The sequence below is a fragment of the Plasmodium gallinaceum genome (assembly GCF_900005855.1).
Source record: "Plasmodium gallinaceum strain 8A genome assembly, contig: PGAL8A_v1_76, whole genome shotgun sequence".
NCBI classification, from domain to species: domain Eukaryota; phylum Apicomplexa; class Aconoidasida; order Haemosporida; family Plasmodiidae; genus Plasmodium; species Plasmodium gallinaceum.
The window spans coordinates 593,495-616,696 of NW_021628238.1; the positions used below are offsets into that span (position 1 = coordinate 593,495).

General features: G+C 17.8%; 6 protein-coding genes across 6 annotated transcripts; 3 read left to right on the forward strand and 3 right to left on the reverse strand.

The window, feature by feature from the left end:
* Nucleotides 1–1,687: 1,687 nt before the first annotated feature.
* Nucleotides 1,688–9,631, forward strand: PGAL8A_00205700 (conserved Plasmodium protein, unknown function; the record flags this gene model as incomplete). The annotated part of the gene is made up of 1 exon (XM_028670753.1): nt 1,688–9,631. The coding sequence occupies one exon, from the start codon at nt 1,688–1,690 to the stop codon at nt 9,629–9,631; it is 7,944 nt and encodes a 2,647-aa protein (XP_028527475.1).
* An 869-nt stretch (nt 9,632–10,500) lies between these two features.
* On the reverse strand, nt 10,501–11,324 carry CEN2 (centrin-2, putative; the record flags this gene model as incomplete). Its single annotated transcript, XM_028670756.1, has 3 exons — nt 10,501–10,728; nt 10,855–11,009; nt 11,201–11,324. The coding sequence occupies 3 exons, from the start codon at nt 11,322–11,324 to the stop codon at nt 10,501–10,503; spliced, it is 507 nt and encodes a 168-aa protein (XP_028527476.1).
* Nucleotides 11,325–13,381: 2,057 nt separating this feature from the next.
* PGAL8A_00205900 (conserved Plasmodium protein, unknown function) lies at nt 13,382–15,278 on the reverse strand (the record flags this gene model as incomplete). Its single annotated transcript, XM_028670757.1, has 8 exons — nt 13,382–13,411; nt 13,596–13,751; nt 13,823–13,916; nt 14,012–14,127; nt 14,211–14,261; nt 14,415–14,526; nt 14,655–14,721; nt 14,813–15,278. 8 exons carry the CDS (start codon nt 15,276–15,278, stop codon nt 13,382–13,384), a joined length of 1,092 nt encoding a protein of 363 aa, XP_028527477.1.
* A 962-nt stretch (nt 15,279–16,240) lies between these two features.
* HDP (heme detoxification protein, putative) lies at nt 16,241–17,384 on the forward strand (the record flags this gene model as incomplete). The annotated part of the gene is made up of 3 exons (XM_028670758.1): nt 16,241–16,454; nt 16,548–16,750; nt 17,184–17,384. 3 exons carry the CDS (start codon nt 16,241–16,243, stop codon nt 17,382–17,384), a joined length of 618 nt encoding a protein of 205 aa, XP_028527478.1.
* A 492-nt stretch (nt 17,385–17,876) lies between these two features.
* Nucleotides 17,877–19,106, reverse strand: PGAL8A_00206100 (glutaminyl-peptide cyclotransferase, putative; the record flags this gene model as incomplete). Its single annotated transcript, XM_028670759.1, has 2 exons — nt 17,877–18,074; nt 18,225–19,106. The coding sequence occupies 2 exons, from the start codon at nt 19,104–19,106 to the stop codon at nt 17,877–17,879; spliced, it is 1,080 nt and encodes a 359-aa protein (XP_028527479.1).
* Nucleotides 19,107–21,323: 2,217 nt separating this feature from the next.
* PGAL8A_00206200 (40S ribosomal protein S5, putative) lies at nt 21,324–22,577 on the forward strand (the record flags this gene model as incomplete). The annotated part of the gene is made up of 4 exons (XM_028670760.1): nt 21,324–21,330; nt 21,510–21,585; nt 21,689–22,274; nt 22,431–22,577. 4 exons carry the CDS (start codon nt 21,324–21,326, stop codon nt 22,575–22,577), a joined length of 816 nt encoding a protein of 271 aa, XP_028527480.1.
* Between the last annotated feature and the right edge of the window lie 625 nt (nt 22,578–23,202).

Below are 23,202 nucleotides of genomic sequence, written 5' to 3' on the forward strand. Positions count from 1 at the left end.
AATAATATTTAGTTTGGATGATTTTTGTTATACAAAAAAAAAAATAAATACATTAAAATGTAAGAAAACTTTTAATTTTTCATATTCAAAAAAGTTAATGTTACTTTTTTTTTTTTTATTCTTTCTGAGTGTAAAATTAGTAAATGAAAAATTAGAGAATAGATAAAAACAATCTTTATATCCTTGTTTTTTACGCTACAACCTTTTATTATGAAAACTTTAATATAATCAATGAATCTTTTTAGTAATTTAAATATTTTGTTTTTTCTTGTAATCGTAGGTTTTTTTTTTTTTTAAATTATTCTTATAAATTATCAATTCCTTAGAATTTAATAAACACATGAATATGGAAAAATTTATGAGCTATTATATTTTAATTGTATGAAATTTATCATTTTTCTCTTTATATATGTTCAAAGAAAAATAATTTTTTAAGAAAGGTAAATGGAATTAAAATGAGCTCACAAATTAATATATCTGAAATTTTATTTTTTCAGAAGTAATGAAAACTTGTATTTAAGATAAAAGAGAAAAAAATTATTCAAAATAACTTGATACATAATTTTTCTCTTTTTATGGCTAATATTAAAAATTAAAAAAAAAAAAAAATCGAAAAATTATGCTTACTACTATGAAATAAAGTAAAATAAATATTCCTATGTAATAAATATTTATAAACCTTATATTTATAATCTGAACCAATTTTTTTTTTTTTATTTTCTTTTTTCTTTGTTCATCTAAGTACATATATATACAAATGATTTTTATAAAAGAAAAAATAAAAAAATATTAATTTTCAAATAAGAAGCGTACTTTAAATTTTTTTAATAAATTTTTTTTAAATTACAGAAAAAAAATCTCTTTTTTTAAAGAAATACATCCGTTTGTTTTTATTGTTATGCGTATATTTTTTTTTTTTTTTTTTATTTCAATATATAAAAATAAAGAAAATAATAAATATAATTCTTATACAAAAAAACTTAATATATTTTAAGTGTGTATAAAATATTTATGAAAAGAAAAATATAAAATTGCATTCATGCTTTGTTTTATGAAATACATTTGTATGTTGATGGTACGCATAAATAAATATAAACATTTTATTTTTTTACAAGAATTTTTTTTATTTTAAATAATAGAGATTTTCAAAATATTTTTTCATTATTAAAACAGAATATATTTATATATATATGTATACTTAAAAATAAAACATAATCATGAAACTTCAATTTATTCGTTAAAATTATTAAAATTATATACATATTAAAAAAAAAAAATATAAAAATTTGACATCATAAAAACAATAAATTTTATTATCAGTAAAAAAGGAAAAACTAAATGGAGAGCTTTAAAAAAAAAGAAATATTTTGAAAAAATTAAAATTTTTCAATTTGTTCATATCTACAAGCTATTTTGTTTATATATGCGTATATTTAAACTATATGAATTTTATATTATCAATAAAAATACATTATATTTTATACTATTTAAAGCTATTTTTATATTTGTATATATTATTGTATATTTATATTTATTACATTTAATAAACGAATCAAAATAGAAAAGATAAGATACAAATTTTATTAAATTTTTTTTTTTTTTTTTTTTTTGAAAAATAATAAAAGAAAAAATTATGTTTAAGAAAAAATCTCCTTAACAAATTTTTTGAATCAAAATATTGAACGATATGATTTTACACAGTAGGAAGAGAAAAAACTATGAAAAGGCTGAAAACAGAAAAGAAAAAACAATTGATAAAGAGATTATTTATGAACAAATTTTTTCTACTCCAAAAAAAAATAAACCAAGATGTTTAGTGGCAGCTGATAATAAAAATAATTTATTAAATTATTTTACGTCCATTTTAAATTTTGAAAATGATGAGAAAGAATTTAAAAAAAAGTGGTATATTCATTTATATAAAATATGTTTATATAATGAGAGATTATATGTAAATAATAACAAAGATAAAAATTCAGATAAAGAATCTTCAGATTATAATATAGAAGAGGTTTTAACTAAGCTGCAATATTTAATAGAAAGGAAACTAGACTGCGAGAACTTATATTATCAAAAAATATTAATAACTATCTGCTTATTATTTGACTATTTTCAAAATAAAAAAAATACGAATATAAAAAAACTTAAAAGCTTAGAAGAAAATGAAGAAAAAAGAAAGATAGAAAGTTGTTATGACATGACGTCAAAACAGAACAAAGAATCCAAAAAAAGATCATTAACATCAGCTGTTTATTCTAACAATATTGATGATGATGATGAAACACATAAAGAAGAAATAGAAAACGTTAAAAATAAAGAAGAAATTAAAAAAGAAAAGGAAGATTTGAATTTTCATAAAAATTATTATATAATAGAATTTAAAAATATATTATATAATGAAAAGAAAAAATTTAATAATTTAGAAATTTTCTATCATATAACCAATTTTATTATACATAAATATTGGTATTCGCAGGAATATTCTCATTATAATATTTTCATTTGGTTTCTAAATTATATGAACAGTAAATTAGACGTTAAAAAAGCAATAAGTAAGATAAACGAACATTTAGAAGTTTTTATTAATTTGCATCCCAAAGTTTTTAATATTTCTCATGCTAAAAAAAAAAGAAAAAAAAATGTCCAGTATCATAATACTAGTAGTAGTCATTATTTTGAAAATGGTGTTTTAGATTATCCATTTGTTAAAAATAGATTTAAGCAAACAGGAGGAGGATTTTCTGATTTAGCTGATTTAGAGAAAAAAAATAAGCAAAATATTGAAAATTTGAATAAAATAAATAATTTTAGTAATTTTCAGAGTTCTACTAATTCCTTTTTTAATAATACTATGACAAATATGAAAAATGCTAATAATTCCTCATTAAATAATTTTAATTCTTCATTTAAAGGATTTGATCAGAACAATAATATATTTAATAATAAAAATACAGAAAATAGTTTATTTAAAAAAAATATTAATTCTAGTTCTTTATTTGGAAATACATTAAATAATAATCAGTCAAATAATAACTTAATACCAAATTATAGAGCAGGGTTTTCTAATGATTTAAATGCACAAAATATGAACAATTTTAACTTATCAATGAACAAGACAAATAATGTTTCTCCAGCAAATATTTTTAATGTTAAGAATAACTTAAATAATAATTTAGAGAATAGTGCTAATTCTAACCTTAATTTATTAGACAATTCACAGAATAAAAATGTAAGCATTTTCGGGTTGAAAAATAACACTAGTTTAAATATATCAAATGTAAATGCATCTAATAATAATTTTTTTGGCTTTAATAAAACTGGTTTTAATACGTTATTTGGAAATGCTAGTAACAATGATAAAAATATTTACTCTCTTAATAATAGTCAGAAAAATAGTATTTTTGAAAATAAGCAAATAAACAGTTTAGATAAAAATAAAGATTTATTAAATGCTTCTCAATCAAATACTACTACTTCAATTTTTAGTCCAAAAAATAAAGAGGAAACACCTTTTTCATTATTATCAGGAAATAGAATAAATAGTAATATGAATAATTCTAGCATTTCATTAAATTCCAAATCAATTTTTGATAATAATGTGAATACTTCAAAACCAAATATTTTTTCAAATAGCAAAACAGATGATTCAATTTTTAGCAAAAACAGTTCAGGTCATGTAAATATTTTTGGGAATCAAATGAATGGAATGCAACAAAGTCCATTTAGTAAATCAACAAGCAATTATAATAATAATAATATATTAAATACAAATAACAATAATTTATCGAATAATTTAAATAATAATATGAGCAATAATTTATCTCAAGTTAATTCAACAACTCAATCTTTTAACCCTCTAAACAAAGCACAAAATGAAAACCAACTTGCTACCCTTTTTAATAATGAAAATGGTTCAAAAGAATTATTTAAAGACTTAAAGTTTTCTAATGATAATGGACCAAAATTTAGCGTTAATAAAAAACCTTTATTTTCTAGAAGAACAAAAAATACTCTTTTATCTTCTAATACTCTAAATCAAGAGAATAATATATTTAGTTCTTCATATATAAGTAAAGATAATTTATTAAATAGTCAAGATAAACCACTTAAAGTAATATTCGGACAAAATAATAATAATAATAATAACATATCTTCTACAAATAATACTATATTCAGTACACCATCAAATAATAATATATCTGGTAATACAAATAAAAATATATTTAATCAAAATTGTAATATGTTAAAAAGTACAAATCAAAGTATTTTTGGTACAATAACAAATAATAGTAGCAATAACAATAATAGTCATTTTGGAAATAATATTTTTTTTAATGGAAATGACATTAATAAAGGTGAAATTAATAAATCACAAAATTTAAGTATTCCTGTAAAAAAATTAACATTAGAAGAAAGAAAAAAAAAAACAATTAAAAATAATATGCTATCATTATTTTCAAATAACAATAATTCAAATGATTCCCATAATGTAGATTCATCATTGGCAACCACTTCAAAAAATATTATAAGTGCAAATAACACTAATAGCTCATCTCTTTTTAATTTTAATCCATCGAATAATAATACTATGACTTTATTCAATTTAAATAAAAATGACAATTTTAATACAAATAATAAACAACAAAATACAAATGATAGCAAAATAATATTTGGATCTAACAATAATTTGTTAGGATGCCAAAAGAACAAAAATAATGATAACGAAAAAAATATATTATCTAACAATTCTGAAAATAATAATATAAAAAACAATTTATTTCTTGGTAAAACATTTAAAGAAGAAACAGAGAAAGAAAAAATTAAAGAGAAAGAAAAAGATAATAATTGTGAACTTAAAACAAAGAATATATTTGGATTTGTTGAAAAAGATCAAAAAAAAAGTAATACAAGAATAGATACAAAAACTCTCTTAATGAATATAGATAAAGATTCTCCTAATTATAAACTCAAAAACAACAAATTAGAACAAAATGGTGATTCATTATCAAAAGATGATAAAAATACTTTTAAAGGATTTAATAATATACATCAGAATGACTCTGAAACAAATGTTAAAAAGATAAAAGATGATGAAAAAGATAAAAGTAAAACATCAATTTTTGGTCTTAATAATAAAGAGGAAGAAAAAAATAAAACATCAATTTTTGGTATTAATAATAAAGAGGAAGAAAAAAATAAAACATCAATTTTTGGTCTTAATAAAGAAGAAAAAGAAAAGGATAATAAAACATCAATTTTTGGTTTTAATAATAAAGAGGAAGAAAAAAATAAAACATCAATTTTTGGTCTTAATAATAAAGAGGAAGAGAAAAATAAAACATCAATTTTTGGTCTTAATAAAGAAGAAAAAGAAAAGGATAATAAAACATCAATTTTTGGTTTTAATAATAAAGAGGAAGAGAAAAATAAAACATCAATTTTTGGTGTTAATAATAAAGAGGAAGAGAAAAATAAAACATCAATTTTTGGTGTTAATAATAAAGAGGAAGAAAAAAATAAAACATCAATTTTTGGTCTTAATAATAATAAAGAAGAAAAGGATAATAAAACATCAATTTTTGGTCTTAATAAAGAAGAAAAAGAAAAGGATAATAAAACATCAATTTTTGGTTTTAATAAAGAAGAAAAAGAAAAGGATAATAAAACATCAATTTTTGGTCTTAATAACAAAGAGGAAGAAAAAAATAAAACATCAATTTTTGGTCTTAATAAAGAAGAAAAAGAAAATTATATTTCTAAATCTGATGAAAGTTTATTTGCAATGAATAACAATAATAATGTTACTTTAAATATGAAAGACTTAGATGAAAATAAGACAAGAGATAATATAAATTATGATGATGTAAAAAATAGAAAACGAAGGAGAAATTTTGATATTGATGAAGTGGATAATGCCTTTATTAATGATGAAAAGAAAGACAAAATTGTTAACTCAGAAACAATATTATTTGACAAAGAATCAAAATTAAATGAAAAAAGTGATTTAAAAGAATTAAATACAAAAAATTTAAATGATAATAATATTCAATCTAATGATAAAAATATGAATAACGATGAAAATATATTTTTTAAAAAAAGTAGAATTGGTAATGCATTAAATGATGCTAAAAATATATTAAACACATTAAAATTTAACAGTTTATCTAGTAATGATATAAATAATGACACTTTTAGCGAAAATAAAAAAAATGAGTTAATGAATGAAAAAAGCTTAACAACTAAGGATACTAATTTAACTGGAATAAATGTTTTAAATGCAAATGATGAAACACATAAAGATATATATAATACAATTTTAAGTAATGATGATAAATGTTTTAATAATAATAAAATCAATAATCTTAAAAATAATGATTTTAATTTAAAACAAAATCCAATCGAAGATTTCAATTGCACGAAGAAAAATGTAAATATAGAAAAAATGAAGGAGAGTTCTATTAATAATAACTTAAATTTAAAAAATCTAGAAAGTAACAAAATAGAAACAGAGAAAAGTACTATGTTACAAGTGAACTGTAATTTAAAAAATCATATCAACGAAAACATGATAAATATAAATCAAAAGGAGAAAACATATCAGGAAAATGAAATGAATAAAATTAGAGTTATGAAAAGACAAAGAGAAGATATATTAGATGATGATGAAAAAATACTTATGCATGAATATTTAATACACGAAAAAAGTAGTTTGAACGATATAAAAAATGCAAGAAAGGAAAATATTTTTACTTACAAAAAAACTATTGATAGAATAGTTGAATATAACAAAAAAATTTCTTTTGATAACATTGAAGTAGATTTAGATAAAGATATGTTAGATATACAAGATTTAAAACAAAATTTATTATTATGTGCTTTGAATTTTCATTTGAATTATTGGGCAGAAAAAGTTATTTTATTTTATCCACATAATGAAAAAATAAACAAATTTTGCAACAAATTAATTAAAATTAAAAATGAATTTGATGAAACATATAATTTCACCTTATTTGAGCAAATACATGAATTATCAAAAAAATTATTAAAATCTTTAGATAAAAATTGTTGTATTTATGAAAGTGTTTTGTTTTTATCAACAGAAAACATAAATGTGTTAAAAAATGTGAAACTTTCCTTATTTGACGCATTTAACATTTATCATTTTTGGTATCAAAAAAATAGTGGTGATATAAAAAAAAATTTTCAGAATTTTATGTATACTAATAAAATTTATCCTTGTTACATAAATTATTATATGGATTTATATAAAAATAATAAATCTTTTAATTATAAATATTCAGATTTAAAGCAAAAATTTAATCAAGAAAAAAGTAAAAAGAGAAAAAAAAAAAAAAACACAAAAATCAATGTATTCTCTTTATATTCATCTCCAAGTTTTCATAATGATTATTATACACCATATTCAAATTATAAATCAGTTATAACAAATTTAAAACGTAAGAAAAAAATAATAGAACAATCTAAAAATGATTTTTCTTATTATAGTAATGTAAGTTGTGATATATACAAAAATAATAATAAAGATAAAAAACGAAGATATGATGGAAATATAGGGAATAAAAAAGATGAAGATGAACTTGAAGAAAAAAAGGAAAATGAGTATAAGAATATTGATGAACATGAAAATAAAGAAGAAGAAGAAGAAAAAGAAGAAGAAGAGGAAGAAGAGGATGAAGAAGAAGAAGAAGAGGAAGAAGAGGAAGAAGAAGAAGAAGAAGAAGAGGAAGAAGAAGAAGAAGAAGAGGAAGAAGAAGAAGAAGAGGATGAAGATGAACAACCAAAAAATAAAGATAAAAAGAAAAAAACAGATGAAGATGAAATTCATTTAAAAGAAAATAGTTTAATAAATGTTTTAAATTCTAATAGTAGTGATATATCTGATGTATTAGATAATAATTACAAAGATGAACCATTGAATATAAATATAAAAGAAAAGTACATATATTTTGCAAAAGTGAAAAGTAGAAAAAGTAAATTTCAATTACCTTCTCATATAAAAATAAAAAAGCTAAGTGTTTGTGAATGTATCCTATTAGAACTAATGTTAAAAAATAATATTTTAAATGTATTAAAAAAATATAAAATTTTTAAAATGGAAAAATATGAGTATTTGTATATTAATTTATTAGCAATGTTAAAGCATTATAACTATTTTACAATGGATAAAGTAGAAAATGTGAATGATAAGAAGAAAACAAATAATTTTTCAAATTTGAATGAAACAGATAATAATGTGAAAAAAAGTGTTGATAATTTGGAAGTAAATTCTATGAATTCAAAAAATGAGAAAATTAATATTTTAAAGAAACTTTGTGATAAAAATTTGTTATATTATTTAAATATTCAATTAAAGAATATATCTCACTTAATGACTTATAATGAAATTGAAATAGCATGTGCTTTTTTAAATCACATAAAAAACAATTTATATGTTATGTTTCAAATGCCTATATTATTATTTAATGTATTATTTGACAAAATTATACATTCTTATAATGATTATATTATTTTAGAAAAATTTTTTAATAATTCCTATTTATTTAATGATTTCAGATATGAATATATTTTTAAAACAAAAATAGCCTATATGCTTTTCAAAAAGTTTTATTCCATGAATGACATAGAAAATTCGATAAAATTTGCTTTATATTTTGAACGTTACAGGGCAAAAGCACAAAAAAATAATATATATAATGATTATATATTTCATAAAAATCTAATTAACTCATATATACAAATTCATGAAAATATAATCCCATCAGAATGGATAAATTTACAAAAATCCAATGGGGAATTAAATAATTTAAATGATTCAGAATATTTAGATTATTATTCATTCTTTTTTAAAGACATATCAAAATATATAAAATTTAATATTATAGAAAAAATAATAAGCTTTAATATTTTTAGTTTACACAAAGAAGATTATAATACTAAAATTAAAGCAAGTGTTAATAATGAAGAAAGAAAATTTTCATGTTATTTTCTTTATATGGTTAATAAATCTCTTTTAGATGATATAGTTAATATATATTCATTGAAAGGAGAATATTTTTATAAAAGAATTTCAACTAGTTTGATAAATCATACATTAGTAAAAGATTATGAGAAAATTCATAACAAACACTTTCATTTATTTGTTCAAGTGGCAGATATAAATGATTTTATGAAAATACACTTTTTTGAATACATTAATTTCTTTAAGAAAAAAGAACTTTATCATATAGATAAAACAAAAAATGAGGATCAAATCATGGATAACTTAGTTAATGTAATAAAAGTAAATGGTAAAAAAGTAAATGAAGTAATTAATACACTAGTAGAAATAATAATGAAAATAGAAAAAAAAATTATAAATGATATTAATATTTACATAATTATAAATTTGAGAAATGTAATCATAGATACTTTATATTTATTTAAATATATTTTCAATAACAAAGAATTTTCATTAAATATTGTTGAAGATTTATATAGAAATTTATTAGAATTTAATAATATTATATATTCCACTTTTTCTGATGATTCTCATATTTATCCGAAAGAACAAATCAAAAAATTGTTTACATCTATAAAGCATAAATTTACTAATCAGCATTTAATAAATTGAATATGTAATGTTAAAAATATATTTTATATTTCTTTTAAACATTGATTTTTTTTTTTTTTTTTTTTATAATTCATAAGATTTATATAATTACAAACTATATGTTTATATTTATATATGTCATTAGCTTTTTCTTTCTTTTATTATTCAATTTTTTATGTTAATATTTCACGAAATTCTTAATACATGTAAAATATGTTTTTTTAAATTATCAAAAAATTTTATTTAAAAAAAAAAAAAGAAAAATAAAATAATGGAATATTTCATTTTTAATGAAAATAGAAAATAAGAAAATTTAGAAAAATTTATATAATGAAAAATATTTATATAAGAATGTAGAATATTCAATATACTGAATACCTTACAAAAGTGCTTTCGTTATTGTATTTTTTCTTTAAAAAGTATATTTATATCTATATATATTTGTAAATATGCAAAAATACAAACATAAAAATAAATTACTAAAAAAAGAAAAAAATTGTAATTACTGGTATCCCTTATACATTTATGCGGCTTATATAATTTAATTGAATATATATATATATATAATATTAACTTATAATGTAGTAAATAGTGATACAATAAATAAGTTCCATTCATTAATGTAGTAATTACAACTGCCACAAAATGTATATAGATACTATCATATTATAAGTATGACTTATAATCAAATAAATCTATAAATTATACAATTTCTGCATATAACAATAATAAAACAAAAATTAATCTGAAATTATTTGAAATAAATAAAGTTTATCAAAAAAAAAATGTTAAGGATTTTAAAAGAATATATATATATATATATATATATGCACATAAAAAACTGAATTTTTTTTTTTTTTTTTTTTTGTTATATAATTAAAATAATACTTTTACAAAAAATTTTTTTTTGTCATTATTGTATAAAAGTCTTCAAAAGAAATTTCTCCTTCACCTTTAGAATCAGCACGATCTATCATGTCTCTTAATTCTTCATCAGTCAATGTTTCTCCTAATTCTTTTGCAACTCTTTTTAAATTTTTTAATGAAATGGTGCCTGTTTTATCATCATCAAATAAATTAAATATTCTTTGAATACCTTCTCTAGTGTCTTTATTTCCCTATTTAAATAAGATAAAAAAAAAAAAATTATTTTAAAAAAAACAGTTTACGATAAATTTTATTTCAAAAGCAGATTAAACAAAAAAAGAAAAAAAAAAAAATTTAAAATAATAAAAAAATATTACTAATTTTGATGTTATAACTTCCATAAACTCTTCAAAATCAATTGTTGAATAACCGTCTTTTTCTAAATCTGCTATCATTCTAAATATCATTGGATTTTTTACATCTAAACCTAAACTTTGCATAGCACATTTTATTTCTTTGGGATCTATTGTACCTTTAATATTAAAAAAAAAAAAAAAATAAATAAAATTAGAAATAAAAATATTAATAAATTATAAAAAAAAAACTTATGAAACAATGAAAAACATAGATAATAAAAAAAAAAATAAAATAATAATAAGAAGAAGAATAAGAATATGAATAAGAATAATAAATTATATCATAAATAATATATTATTTATATACCAGTTCCATCAGTATCTAATAAATTAAAAGCTTCTCTTATTTCTTCAATTTCATCTTCTGTGAAACCAGGTCTTTCCGTAAAACTTTTTTCATATCTTCTTCTTACTGAAGTATTTTCCGTCATTATTTAATCACGTGATAATTCTTTTCTTCTTAAAAATTATATATTAGCTTTTTTTTTTTTTTTTTATTTTTTTTTTTTTCCTTATATTTTTAAAATTCTTTTCACTAATACTATAATGTATTAAGTATATAAATATTTTAATATGTCCTAACTAAATATAATATTTATTTTTAAATATTCTGTCTATCTCTAAACTTTTTTTTTTTTTATTAAATAGTCATATATAATAATTTAACATTCTAATTATTCAATATTTAATGAAACTACATCATATTCTTGGAAGCAAAAATATAATTATTTTTTATATTTCTTAAAAAATTGTTTTATATATATATTTTAATTTTTATATAACTTAATATTTTTATAATTTATTTAAAAAAATTTTAACTAATGAATTTATATTTTACTTTTACACTTTTTATATAATTTTTTAAATTTTATCGCATGTTTTTTTTTTTTTTTTTTTTTTTGTGAAAAAATTCTCCAATATTTAAAAATAAGTGAATTTTTTTTTTTTTTTTTTTTTTATATTTTAAAATTTATATGCCTATTTAAGATATTTTATAATTAATTAAACATATATATATAAATATATTTTAATTTGTTATTCTGTTCACATAAGATAAATCGTAATAACAAAATAAATATTTTAATCTTATAAAATTTTCTCTATTTTTGGGTGTGTAAGAGGCATAACTGCAATTAATGAAATTAAAAATTTTATAAATATATGAAAAAAAGAGAATATAATTTTATTTATTTAGAACTTTAATTCTCATTAATACTTTTATGTTTTGATATTTTTTATGCTATATTAGTACACTTTTTTTTGTTTTAAATACAAATTGCTGATTAATTAAATAACTTTTTCTATATGAAGACTACTAAAATCACATAAAAAGAATTTATGGAGAAAAATATTTTCCTTTTAATATAAATTATAAACATATTTCATCGAATATTTTGTATTGTTAAATATTAATATGAAATACTTAAGTGTATAAAAAAATGGATATAATTTAGTATATTTTTATACCTAAAGAAAAAAAAGACGAAAACTGGAAAACTTGTATATTGAAAATAACATAAAAAAAAAAATTTATATAAATATATAAATGTTCTTAAAAAGCATACTGAGATTATTTTAATATAAAAAAAAGTATTTTTATTACAATAATATTATAAGATATTTTTCAGTTATTTACATTATTATTATTTCTAGTAATAAAGTAGTTTTTATTTTTAACATTATAATTGGTTTAATTTCTTTTAGATTTTGTCAAGCGACTATTTTATAAGTGTTAAATATTAACATGATATATATGAATTTTATTTTTTATTTTGCTACTAATATAAAATTATATACAAAAAAAAAAAAAATATAAATATTTTGCAAATTTTAAAAAATTAACATCTTTTTTTTGTTTATAAAATGGTATATAAAGTAGTTATGTCTTTCTATATATATTTTGAAAAAAAATTAAATATTAAAAATTATCTACATGTATTGGTTTTAAAAATAACGTTTCATATATAATTCTTATTAATAATATAAAATTGAATTCTCCAATATATTCATAAATTACTATTATTAAAGCATTTATATTTCTAATATTACTTTTATTATAATATTTTTTAGGAATTTGATTCAGATTATATTTACAATCTATTATTTTAAAAAGTTCAAACAGCAAAAAAATAAATATCAAAAATTAAATATACAACATAAAAAAATAGTTATAAAAATAATATTAAATTGATTAACTGTTACGCACTTCAATGCATATCTCAAAAAAAAAAAAAAATAAATATATATATATATGAAGGTTCCTTTTTTTTGGTTATAATTTATTATATTCTATTTTTTAGTTACAAATAATAAATATTTTGAAAAAAAAAAAAAAAAAATTTAAAATGTATTTACATAAAGTGAAATATAAAAATAAATTTATTAATTAAAAAAAAAAAAAACAAAAGGATATGAAAAAAAATGGTTCCACAAAATTAAAATGATTCATGATTCTAATTAAAAATATTTCAATGTACAAAAAGGGAATTCATATGTCTAGGAAATTTAAGTAAATGGCCTATAAATAAAAATAAAAAAAATAAAAAAATATAAATATTAATAAAATTATAGAATAAAACTATTGAGCAAGTGATAATAACCAATCATATAAATCGTTATTAAATATAACGAAATAGAGAATTGTTACATGAAAAAAAAGAATTATAGTAAAAAAGAATATAAGTTAATTAAAATAAAATTACCTCTTTAATTAAATATGTTACTTCTGAAATATCTTTACATTTTTTTATATTTTCATTTATATATGATAAAATATTTTGGTCATATGGATTAACTTCTACTTGAACATTTTCTGATTCATAATTATTTATTCTAAATTGCATTATATTTCTTGGTGTCTAAAAATAACGAAAGTTAAAAGTTAATAAAAAGAATAAATAAAAATAAAAAAACATTTTGACATAATTACCGTAAATTCAAAAATAATATAATATGGTGTTTTTTCTATTATTTTTAATGGTGACAATTGGGTAGTTTTCATGTTTCTTTCTATAGTTTTTATGCTGAAAAAAAAAAAAAAAAAAAAAAAAATAGATAATTAAAAAAATAAATATACATAATATTTATTTTGAATAAATTAAAATTTTTTTTTTTGTACCTTTCCTCTAATATTTTAATTCTTTCTTTGCCGTCTAATGCATCAGAAAAATCTATATCTATTTCTTTTCTTTTCTTTTTCATGTAATTATCGTATTTTTCTATTTTTTCGTTTAACTAAAAATTAAAAAAAAAAAAAAAGGAATATTAAAATAAATTTTATATATTTAATCATTTATTTTATTATTTCATATATATACCTTGTTGATTTCCTTTTTAATTTTACTAATAGTTTCATCCATTTCATTATTCTTTAAAGTAAATAAGGTTAAAAATAATTATAATTTTTTTTGTTTAATATTATTATATAATATAAATATAAAAAAAGAAAATAATGAGAACATAATAAATTTTTATAAAAAATATTTTCAAAAGAATAATAATGAGTTATATATTTTATTTACTTTTTTTTTATTTTCTTCAAATGTTTCATCAAATTCCTCCACTTTTTCTTCTAATTCTAATTTTTTTAATCTTTCTTTCTCAAACTCAATTTTTTGATTTCTTTCATTTAACCTTAAAAAGGGAATATAATTATAATAGGAAACATTTACATATTGAAAATTTTATATAATGGAAAAAAAAAAAAAATTTCATTTATGTATATTTAATAAGAGAATAAGTTTCTATCTTAAATTTCCTACCTTAATTTTAAATTCTCTACATGATCAACAAAAAAGGAATCAGCGGAAAACAAAGTGTTAACAGCTTCTATTAAAAAAATAAATTGTTTTTAAAATTATAAATTATAATTTTTACATCATAAAATTATCTTTTGTTTTTTTTAAATTATTTTTATTACCTGATGTATTATTAAATAATAAATCTAACAAATTAGAAATTTCATTTTCTAATTGTTTTACTTTAGGCTTATCATTATATTCTTTACATTGACGAACAAATTTTTCATACGACTCAATTATCAATTCTTGATCATTTTCATTTAAATTCAAATTTCCAAAATTATTTATGTTTTTTATATAATTTATAAATTCATGACACAAATTATATAACGTTTTTATTAAATTTTCGTCAATTTCATCTTCTAAATCATTTTTATTTTCTTTAGTATCTTTTATGAATTCAAAAATCTGATTAAATTTTTGGTAAAAAGGGTAAAATAAATCGTTATTGATATTTGCATCATTAATTCTCATATTATTATTATTATAATTTTTTTCTTCTTTATAGGAATTTAAGTTATTTATATCATTTTTTTTAATAATAACAGACATATTTTCCATTTTTCCTTTTTTTAAATAATACATAAAATTAAATTGAAATATAATTTCACTTTTTTTTATATGTGAATAATTAAAATATTATTTTAAAAAAAATAAAAAAAAAACAAAAAAAAAAATGATTTTGTAAATATAAATTTAATGATAAAACTCTGCAGTTAAAATGTATATTTTTATGCCATAAAAAAAAAAAAATATATATATAAATATATATATATCTATTCCTTTTTAAATATTTATTTTAAATAATTAATATTTTAAAGTATAACAATATAAAATTTAAAATATAATAAACTTTTAAGTTAAATTTCTCATTTTTAAATATTATTCAAATGAGTATGTGAATAAAAAAAATTCTGAAAAATTTACACTTCAAATTCTTTTTTTCTTTAATAATAAAAATATTTTATGTGACAAATTTTATAAACTAATTTTTTCCTTAAAATTACAATATATATTCTATTAAAAAAATTAAAAGTTTAACATTAATAAAAAAAAAAAAATATATATATATTTATATATATAAAATTAAAAGTTTTTAAAGAATAAAATTTATAAGAATGAAATATGATCACTTAAAAAATATTATATAAATTATTTTTAATATGTATAAATAATTATAAAGTTTTTATTTATATAAGATATACAAACATACTCGAAAAATTACGTAAACAAGATATTTTTAAGGAGTAAAATATTCACACAATTTAAAAATAAAAATGAATACATAATAAAAGGTTCTTTATTTTTCTTATAAAAAAAAAAAAAAAAAAATTAAAACTACTAATTAATAAAATAATAAGTATTTTTTTTAGTAGAAGTATCACATATGTGCATTAGTTAATTTTTATTGTAAAACTCTAATACAATAAGACAATATTATAAATTTAATAGTTATTTTGTCTTTTCTTTTTTAGGAGTAATTAAAAAATGATTATTCAAATGAGATAAAAATCTTTTCTTAAGATTAATATATATATATAAACAAGATGAAAAATAGTGGTTATAATTTAATTATTAAAAGACTATATACTCGTAGTGGTGGATTACGAAAACCACAAAAAGTAACTAATGATCCAGAAAGTATTAATAGAAAAGTTTATTGGTGTTTTGAACATAAACCTATTAAAAGGACAATTGTTAATTTAATATTTTCACATAAGGAATTGAAATTTTTCTCTAATTTTTTAAACCATCCAAATGGTGCTAATTTATACTTCTTTAACATAATATTTTCATATTTTTTTATATTTAATCATTTTATTACATTTTTTTTTTTTTTATATTGTTTGTCAGTTGGCGTATCATTAATCCATGAATTATCTTTAGAGGGACCATTCACAGGATTTTTACCATCAAATGAAGCATTAAAGTTAATTAATTCAGAATGTTTAAATAAATTATATAAGGATGATAATAAATTATCTGAATTTGTTTTAAATCATTTTACAAAAGATTTTTGGCTATATAGAGATTTATATGGATCATCATACCAGCCTGTTAGTATAAAATTTTTAATACACATTTTATTTAAATTACTTTTTTTAAAACATATATATATATATATATATTAATAGATACCTTTTAAATACGTATGTATATTATATATTAATCAAAAGAAAAAATATACATAAGCTTTTAAATATTTCTATATAATATTTATTTATAATTTTATATAATCATTTTTACATTTTTGGTTGTGAAATGGTTATATTTATGCTTCCATATTATATTAATTTTGGAAGTAATATTATTATTAGTAAAATAATTTTTATATTTTATATTTATAATTTATTGATATAAATAATAGGAATTTTACAGAATTAATTTTAATTTTCAATGTAAATATATATCCTCATCCTTTTCAAAATTATATGCCCCAAATTTTCAACTACATTTTATTTTTTATTCATTTATACTTTTTTTCTACAGTGGTTAATATATAATGAAAAAAGAGAAGCACCAGAAAAAATCACTAACTTAATGAATAATGATTTAATAGTAAAAATAAAAGGGGAATTTAAAAATTGTGATCATTCAATTTATTTAAACGAATCAAAAATTATCAGACCTAATATGAAATGTCACAATGGTGTAGTTCATATTGTAGATAAGCCAATAATATTTCAATAATAAATAAGAACTATAAGATATATTTTTTTTTTTTTTTTTCAGTACTTTTAAAATCTTCATTTTCATATTTACTTACCTTTTTAGAATAATTCTAATACAATTCTGCTTAATTTGTACAAATTTTTCAAAAAAATTTTAAACTAGTATATGCGTAGGTATATATATATTTCTTTTTTTTTTTTTTTTTTTTTAATAAGATTTAAGGAGCTTTTAATTTTTATTTATTAAAAATATAAATCAACTAAAAAGTTTTTAAAAAAAAAAAAATAAAAAGTAAAAAATTTTAATAACAATGAAATATATAAATTTAATTATTATGATATTTTTATATAAGTATAAAATTAATTGGATTAAAATAATGCCATTACATAATACTTAAAAAAAACAAAAGAAAATAAAATGTTTAATAAATAAAAAGTTATGTATGTTGTATTTAAAAAATAAAAAAAAAAAAAAAAATGTAATTAAAATAATATATTTGATATCATATAATTATTGTAAATTTAATTTAAACTTCCCTCTTAACAACACTTTATGTGCTAGTTCGTCAATTTTTCTTTTAATTGTTATTTCAAAAATATTAGACCAATTTTTACCAGTTACAAATAATACTGGAGTCTCTTCATTTTTGCTTTGAGGGCTTATCGCTATACCGTTTAATACATCATCTATATTTTCATCAATATGTTCCTAAAAAAAATAAAAATATATTCAAATATTTAAATATATATATATATATATATATATATATATATATTTCGAGAAAATAAGTTAAAAAAATGTAGTATAAAAATATGTAAAATATATTATAGGCATATATCAATACAAAAAAATTCATACATAATTATCGCATTTTTTAATTAATCCATCTAAGTTAATTAGTTTGACACATTTTCCTGTTTCAGAATTTATTTCAACTATTAAGTTAGTTAAAAATATATTTGCAAAAATAGTTTTTGAATATGCATAATATTCTAGTTCATTAGTTCGATCAATAATAAAACCTCCACAAGTAATTTTTGTTTTCTTTGATACGTATATTTTTTCTGAATTTTTAAAGTCATCTGGAATTTGAAGTTCATATAAATATTCATCCCCCGTAGTAGCCCATAATTTCTGATTTAAAACAAAATTGTCTTTTCTTAATGCATCAACAGATTGTAATGTATCTACATTAGAAGTTAAACCATAACCATCTAAATCAAATGTAAATGTATGATACAATTCTAAAGATTCATAATCAAAAACAAATATTGTTTTTTCTTTATAAGTTAGATTCAATATCAATTTTTTATATGTCGATGGTTCAATGATGAAAGCGCTTCCTTCTCCAAAATATTGGGGACCAAAATTTGTATATCGTATTGTGTTACCTGAAACTAAATCGAATTCCCTTAAAAAACTTGATTTATATAATCCTACTGACTCAATTAATCTGTTTTTATCTGAAAAAAAAAAACCCTGGGTAAATGGGTGAACTTTTTCAGATGACGTTTCAATTTTTGGATCTATTTTTATTTCCTTTCCAACTGAAGGGTCATGAATATGCTTATATTTATTTAGTACTTCATACGTATGTGTGTTAATAACATATGAAAATATATCACTAGTTTTTATATTTTTAATAATATAATATGTAAATAAAATACCTGCAACTAAAAATAGCATTACCATTAAAATTATAAGGGACACAAACTTTCTAACTAATCTACACAAACACATTTTAAATTATTATACATTAAAAATAGTTTAGTATGATATATCATATATATTTAAATACATATATAAAACAAATAAATAAAATTATATTAATAAAAAAAATAATAAAAAATTATGTTGTATATTTAATTATATCTTGTTCTATCTTTGTCCACACAAAAAAAAAAAAAGGTATATATATATATATATATAGTTATTTAATCTAATACATATTATTTTAATTTTACTTATAAATAAGAGAAAAAAAAATATATATGTGGAAATTACAACCATGCAACACAATTAATAAATGTATGGAGAAATAAAAGAATTTTAAAATAAATATGATTTCTATTTTCTTTCTTAATCATTTTTTTTTTTTTTTTGTTAATAAATATAAAGCACATAAAACATTTGATCCATTTATTTAAACGCTTATTTTCAAAAAAAAAAATTATTGCATGCTTAACTCTTTTTTGCCATTAATATATATTGTAAAGAAAAAATAAAATGTATAAATAAACTCTACTTTCCACTAATTCACTTCATATAAAAACGAATAGACAATTATTTAACTACGGTTGTATATTTAAGAAAAAGTATTTATAATAATGTAATATATTTTTAACCTGAATTTAACTTCAAAGATTCCATAATGGTTATCAGACAAAAGTTTCTTCTTTAAAATTCTTTTATTCGCCATATGTACTAATACTCTTTTAATTTTTTACATTTTGTATCCATTGCTATTTTTTAAAAAAAATAGACATCCTTTGAATATTGATAAAACCAAAAAAAAAAAAAAAAAAATTTATTTAACAGTATTAATTAAATCATGCATATTTCTCTCATATATAAATTAAAAAAAAAAAAAAAAACAAAAAAAAAGTAAACTATTTATAAGAAAATTGTCTTTTATTCTTTTAATCTATTTATAAAAAAAAAAATTACATTAGAAAATAATATAATTACCTCAATTTTTAGTTTATATATTAAAACAATTTGGGTTACAATAATTATTAAATTTTTTATTGAAAAAAAGAATAATTTTATGTACCTAATTTAAGCTAATATTTAATTAAAATAATGATTATAATTAAAAATAGGGAAAAAAAATAAAGTTTCAGATAAACACTGATTTTTAATAAAGTATTTTACAAACTAAAAGTAATTTAAGTTTAAATAAAATATAATTAAATTTTATTTTTTAATTATATAACAGATTCATATTTATATAAATGATAAAATATAGTCTGAAAATTTTGCATTTGGAAATAACAATGGAAAATCCATCAAAACGAAAAATAACAAATGAAAAAAAGAAAAAAAAACATATAAAATGATATCTGTGTTAATATATAGATGCATTTTTTATGAAAAATTATCATAAAAAATTAATTCAATAATCATCAAAATAAGTATATTTTTTTTTAACTTATATATTTACCAAAATATATTTTTAATTTGATATATACTATAATTTAAAAAATAAAATTTTTTTTTTTATATATTTAAGGTGATAAAAGTGGATAATTAGTTAAAAAGGATATATTTTAAAGCTACAATAATTTAAGGAATAAAGAATTCTACATTTTAAAAATGGAAGAATAAAAAAATTTATAAGATGAAACTTATAACGTATGCTGTTTAATAATTCTTTATTCTTTTTAGGAAACATAAAAATATTTTATGTATTTATATGTTTTCCTCTTATTTTATATTAACTCCCAACTGTAACTTAAAATAATTAAAAATCATTTAATCCCTGAATTTTTCTGTTTTTTTTTTTTTTTTCTTTTAATAATTTTGAATTTTTTATTATGAAAAAATATTAAAAAAAAAGAAAAATATATTTAAATGAATAACATATATTTTATTTTATAAATTTTAAATAAATATATGTATTTTTTTTTTTTTTTTTTTAACGCAATTAAATAACACAGGTATTTTTAACTTTATATTTTTTTTTCTATAAAAAAAATAAAAATTTTGAAACGGAGGCAATATTACGTAAAAAAAAAAAAAAAAAAAAAAAAATTAAATTATAAAAATTAAAAGTAAAATAGTATTTTTACGTTATGTAAGAAAAAATACTTTGAATATAAAAAAAATAAAAAAAATAAAATTTAAAGTGAAATAAATAAAAAAAAATATATATAATATAAAATCGAAAATATAAAAATAGTTTTTTTTTTGAAAGAAATAACTTGATATATTTAATATATTAACTGATTATAAACAATGGAAGGTAAAATAATAAATTATTTATATGAAACTTTTTTAATGTTTCTTTTTTTATTACAACTTTATATTATTGAGAAATTATGTACATATAGTTATTTTTATATAAAATAAGTCATATATTTAATATTATTATTTTAAATAAGATGTATAATACTTATTATAATTTTTTTTTTTAACGAAAAGCAGATAGAGGAGGCTTTTCAAAGGGGTTTGGAAGAGGTGTTAGGGGAACAAGAGGTAGAGGAAGAGGAAGAGGAAGGTAAAAAAAAATATATATATATATATATATATATATATATTTAAAAAAAAAGAAAGAGCATTATATAAATTAAAAAATAACATGAAATATTTGTAATTTTTAGAGGAAGAGGTTCAGCAGAAGATGATTTAAAGAATTGGGTACCAGTAACAAAATTAGGAAGATTAGTAAAAGAAGGAAAAATTTCATCTATTGAAGAAATATATTTACATTCTTTACCTATTAAAGAATATCAAATTATTGATTATTTTTTTCAACCAAATGAATGTGCTCATCCATTAAAAGATGACGTTGTTAAAATTATGCCTGTACAAAAACAAACTCGTGCAGGTCAAAGAACAAGATTTAAGGCATTCGTAGCTATTGGAGACGGAAATGGACATTGTGGTTTGGGAGTAAAGTGTGCAAAAGAAGTTGCAACAGCTATCAGAGGTGCAATTATTGCAGCAAAACTTTCTTTAATACCAGTAAGACGTGGATATTGGGGAAATAAGATTGGAGACCCACATACAGTACCTATGAAAGTATCAGGAAAATGTGGAAGTGTTCGTATTCGTTTAGTCCCAGCTCCAAGAGGTACACAAATTGTTGGTGCTCCAACCACAAAAAAAATGTTAAACTTTGCAGGAATTAAAGATTGTTTCTCATCATCATGTGGAAAGACAAAAACTCGAGGAAATTTTTTAAGGGTAATATTATTAAAAAAATAATCCTTTAAACTTATAATTTTTTTACATAAGATTTTTCACATGTATATGCACATTTTTTTGACACTTTTTTTTACTCATTTTAATTGTATATATTATACTTATGAGAATATTATTTTTTTTTATTATTTTATTTAGGCTATTTTTAATGCTTTAAGTAAAACATACGGATATTTAACGCCTGATCTATGGAAAGTAACAAAATTCGATAAATCTCCTTATGAAGAATGGTCAGACTTTTTAGAGACATATCAAAACCTAAAAGGAATTAAAGCTACCGTTTAGTTATAGAAATTAATTACTTCATTATATATTTTAATAATATGGTGTTTTATATGAGCTTATAAGAAAAAATATTATTTTCAACTATAATTTTTCATTTTTGCATACATAAATTAATTCTCGTTATGATTTACTTAATTTTTAAAATAAATAAAAATTATATAAATGAATTTTTTTTTTTTTTTTACAAACAAAATATACTTAAATTTTTATAATTTTAATATATATATATATATATATATATATATATATATATATATATATATATATATATATATATATAAATTTTCAAAAAATAAACGATCTACTACATTTTATTTTAATTTTTTTCATACAATGAACTATAATTAAAAACTCTAGATATTAAAAGTAAAAATTATTCGTCCAAATATTTTAAAAATTTGTAATTTTATTAAGATATACAATAAAATTATTGTATAATAATTTTTTATTTTCATTAATTATCATCTGTAACAATAAAGAAATTAAAAAACACATATAATTTTATGTTAATTTTATTCAAATTATAATTAAAAGGCTTTAAAGATTTGTTATGAAACAATGTGTTCAAACTAAATAACTATATAAATATATATCACTAATGAATATTGGTAAAAAAAAAAGGGAA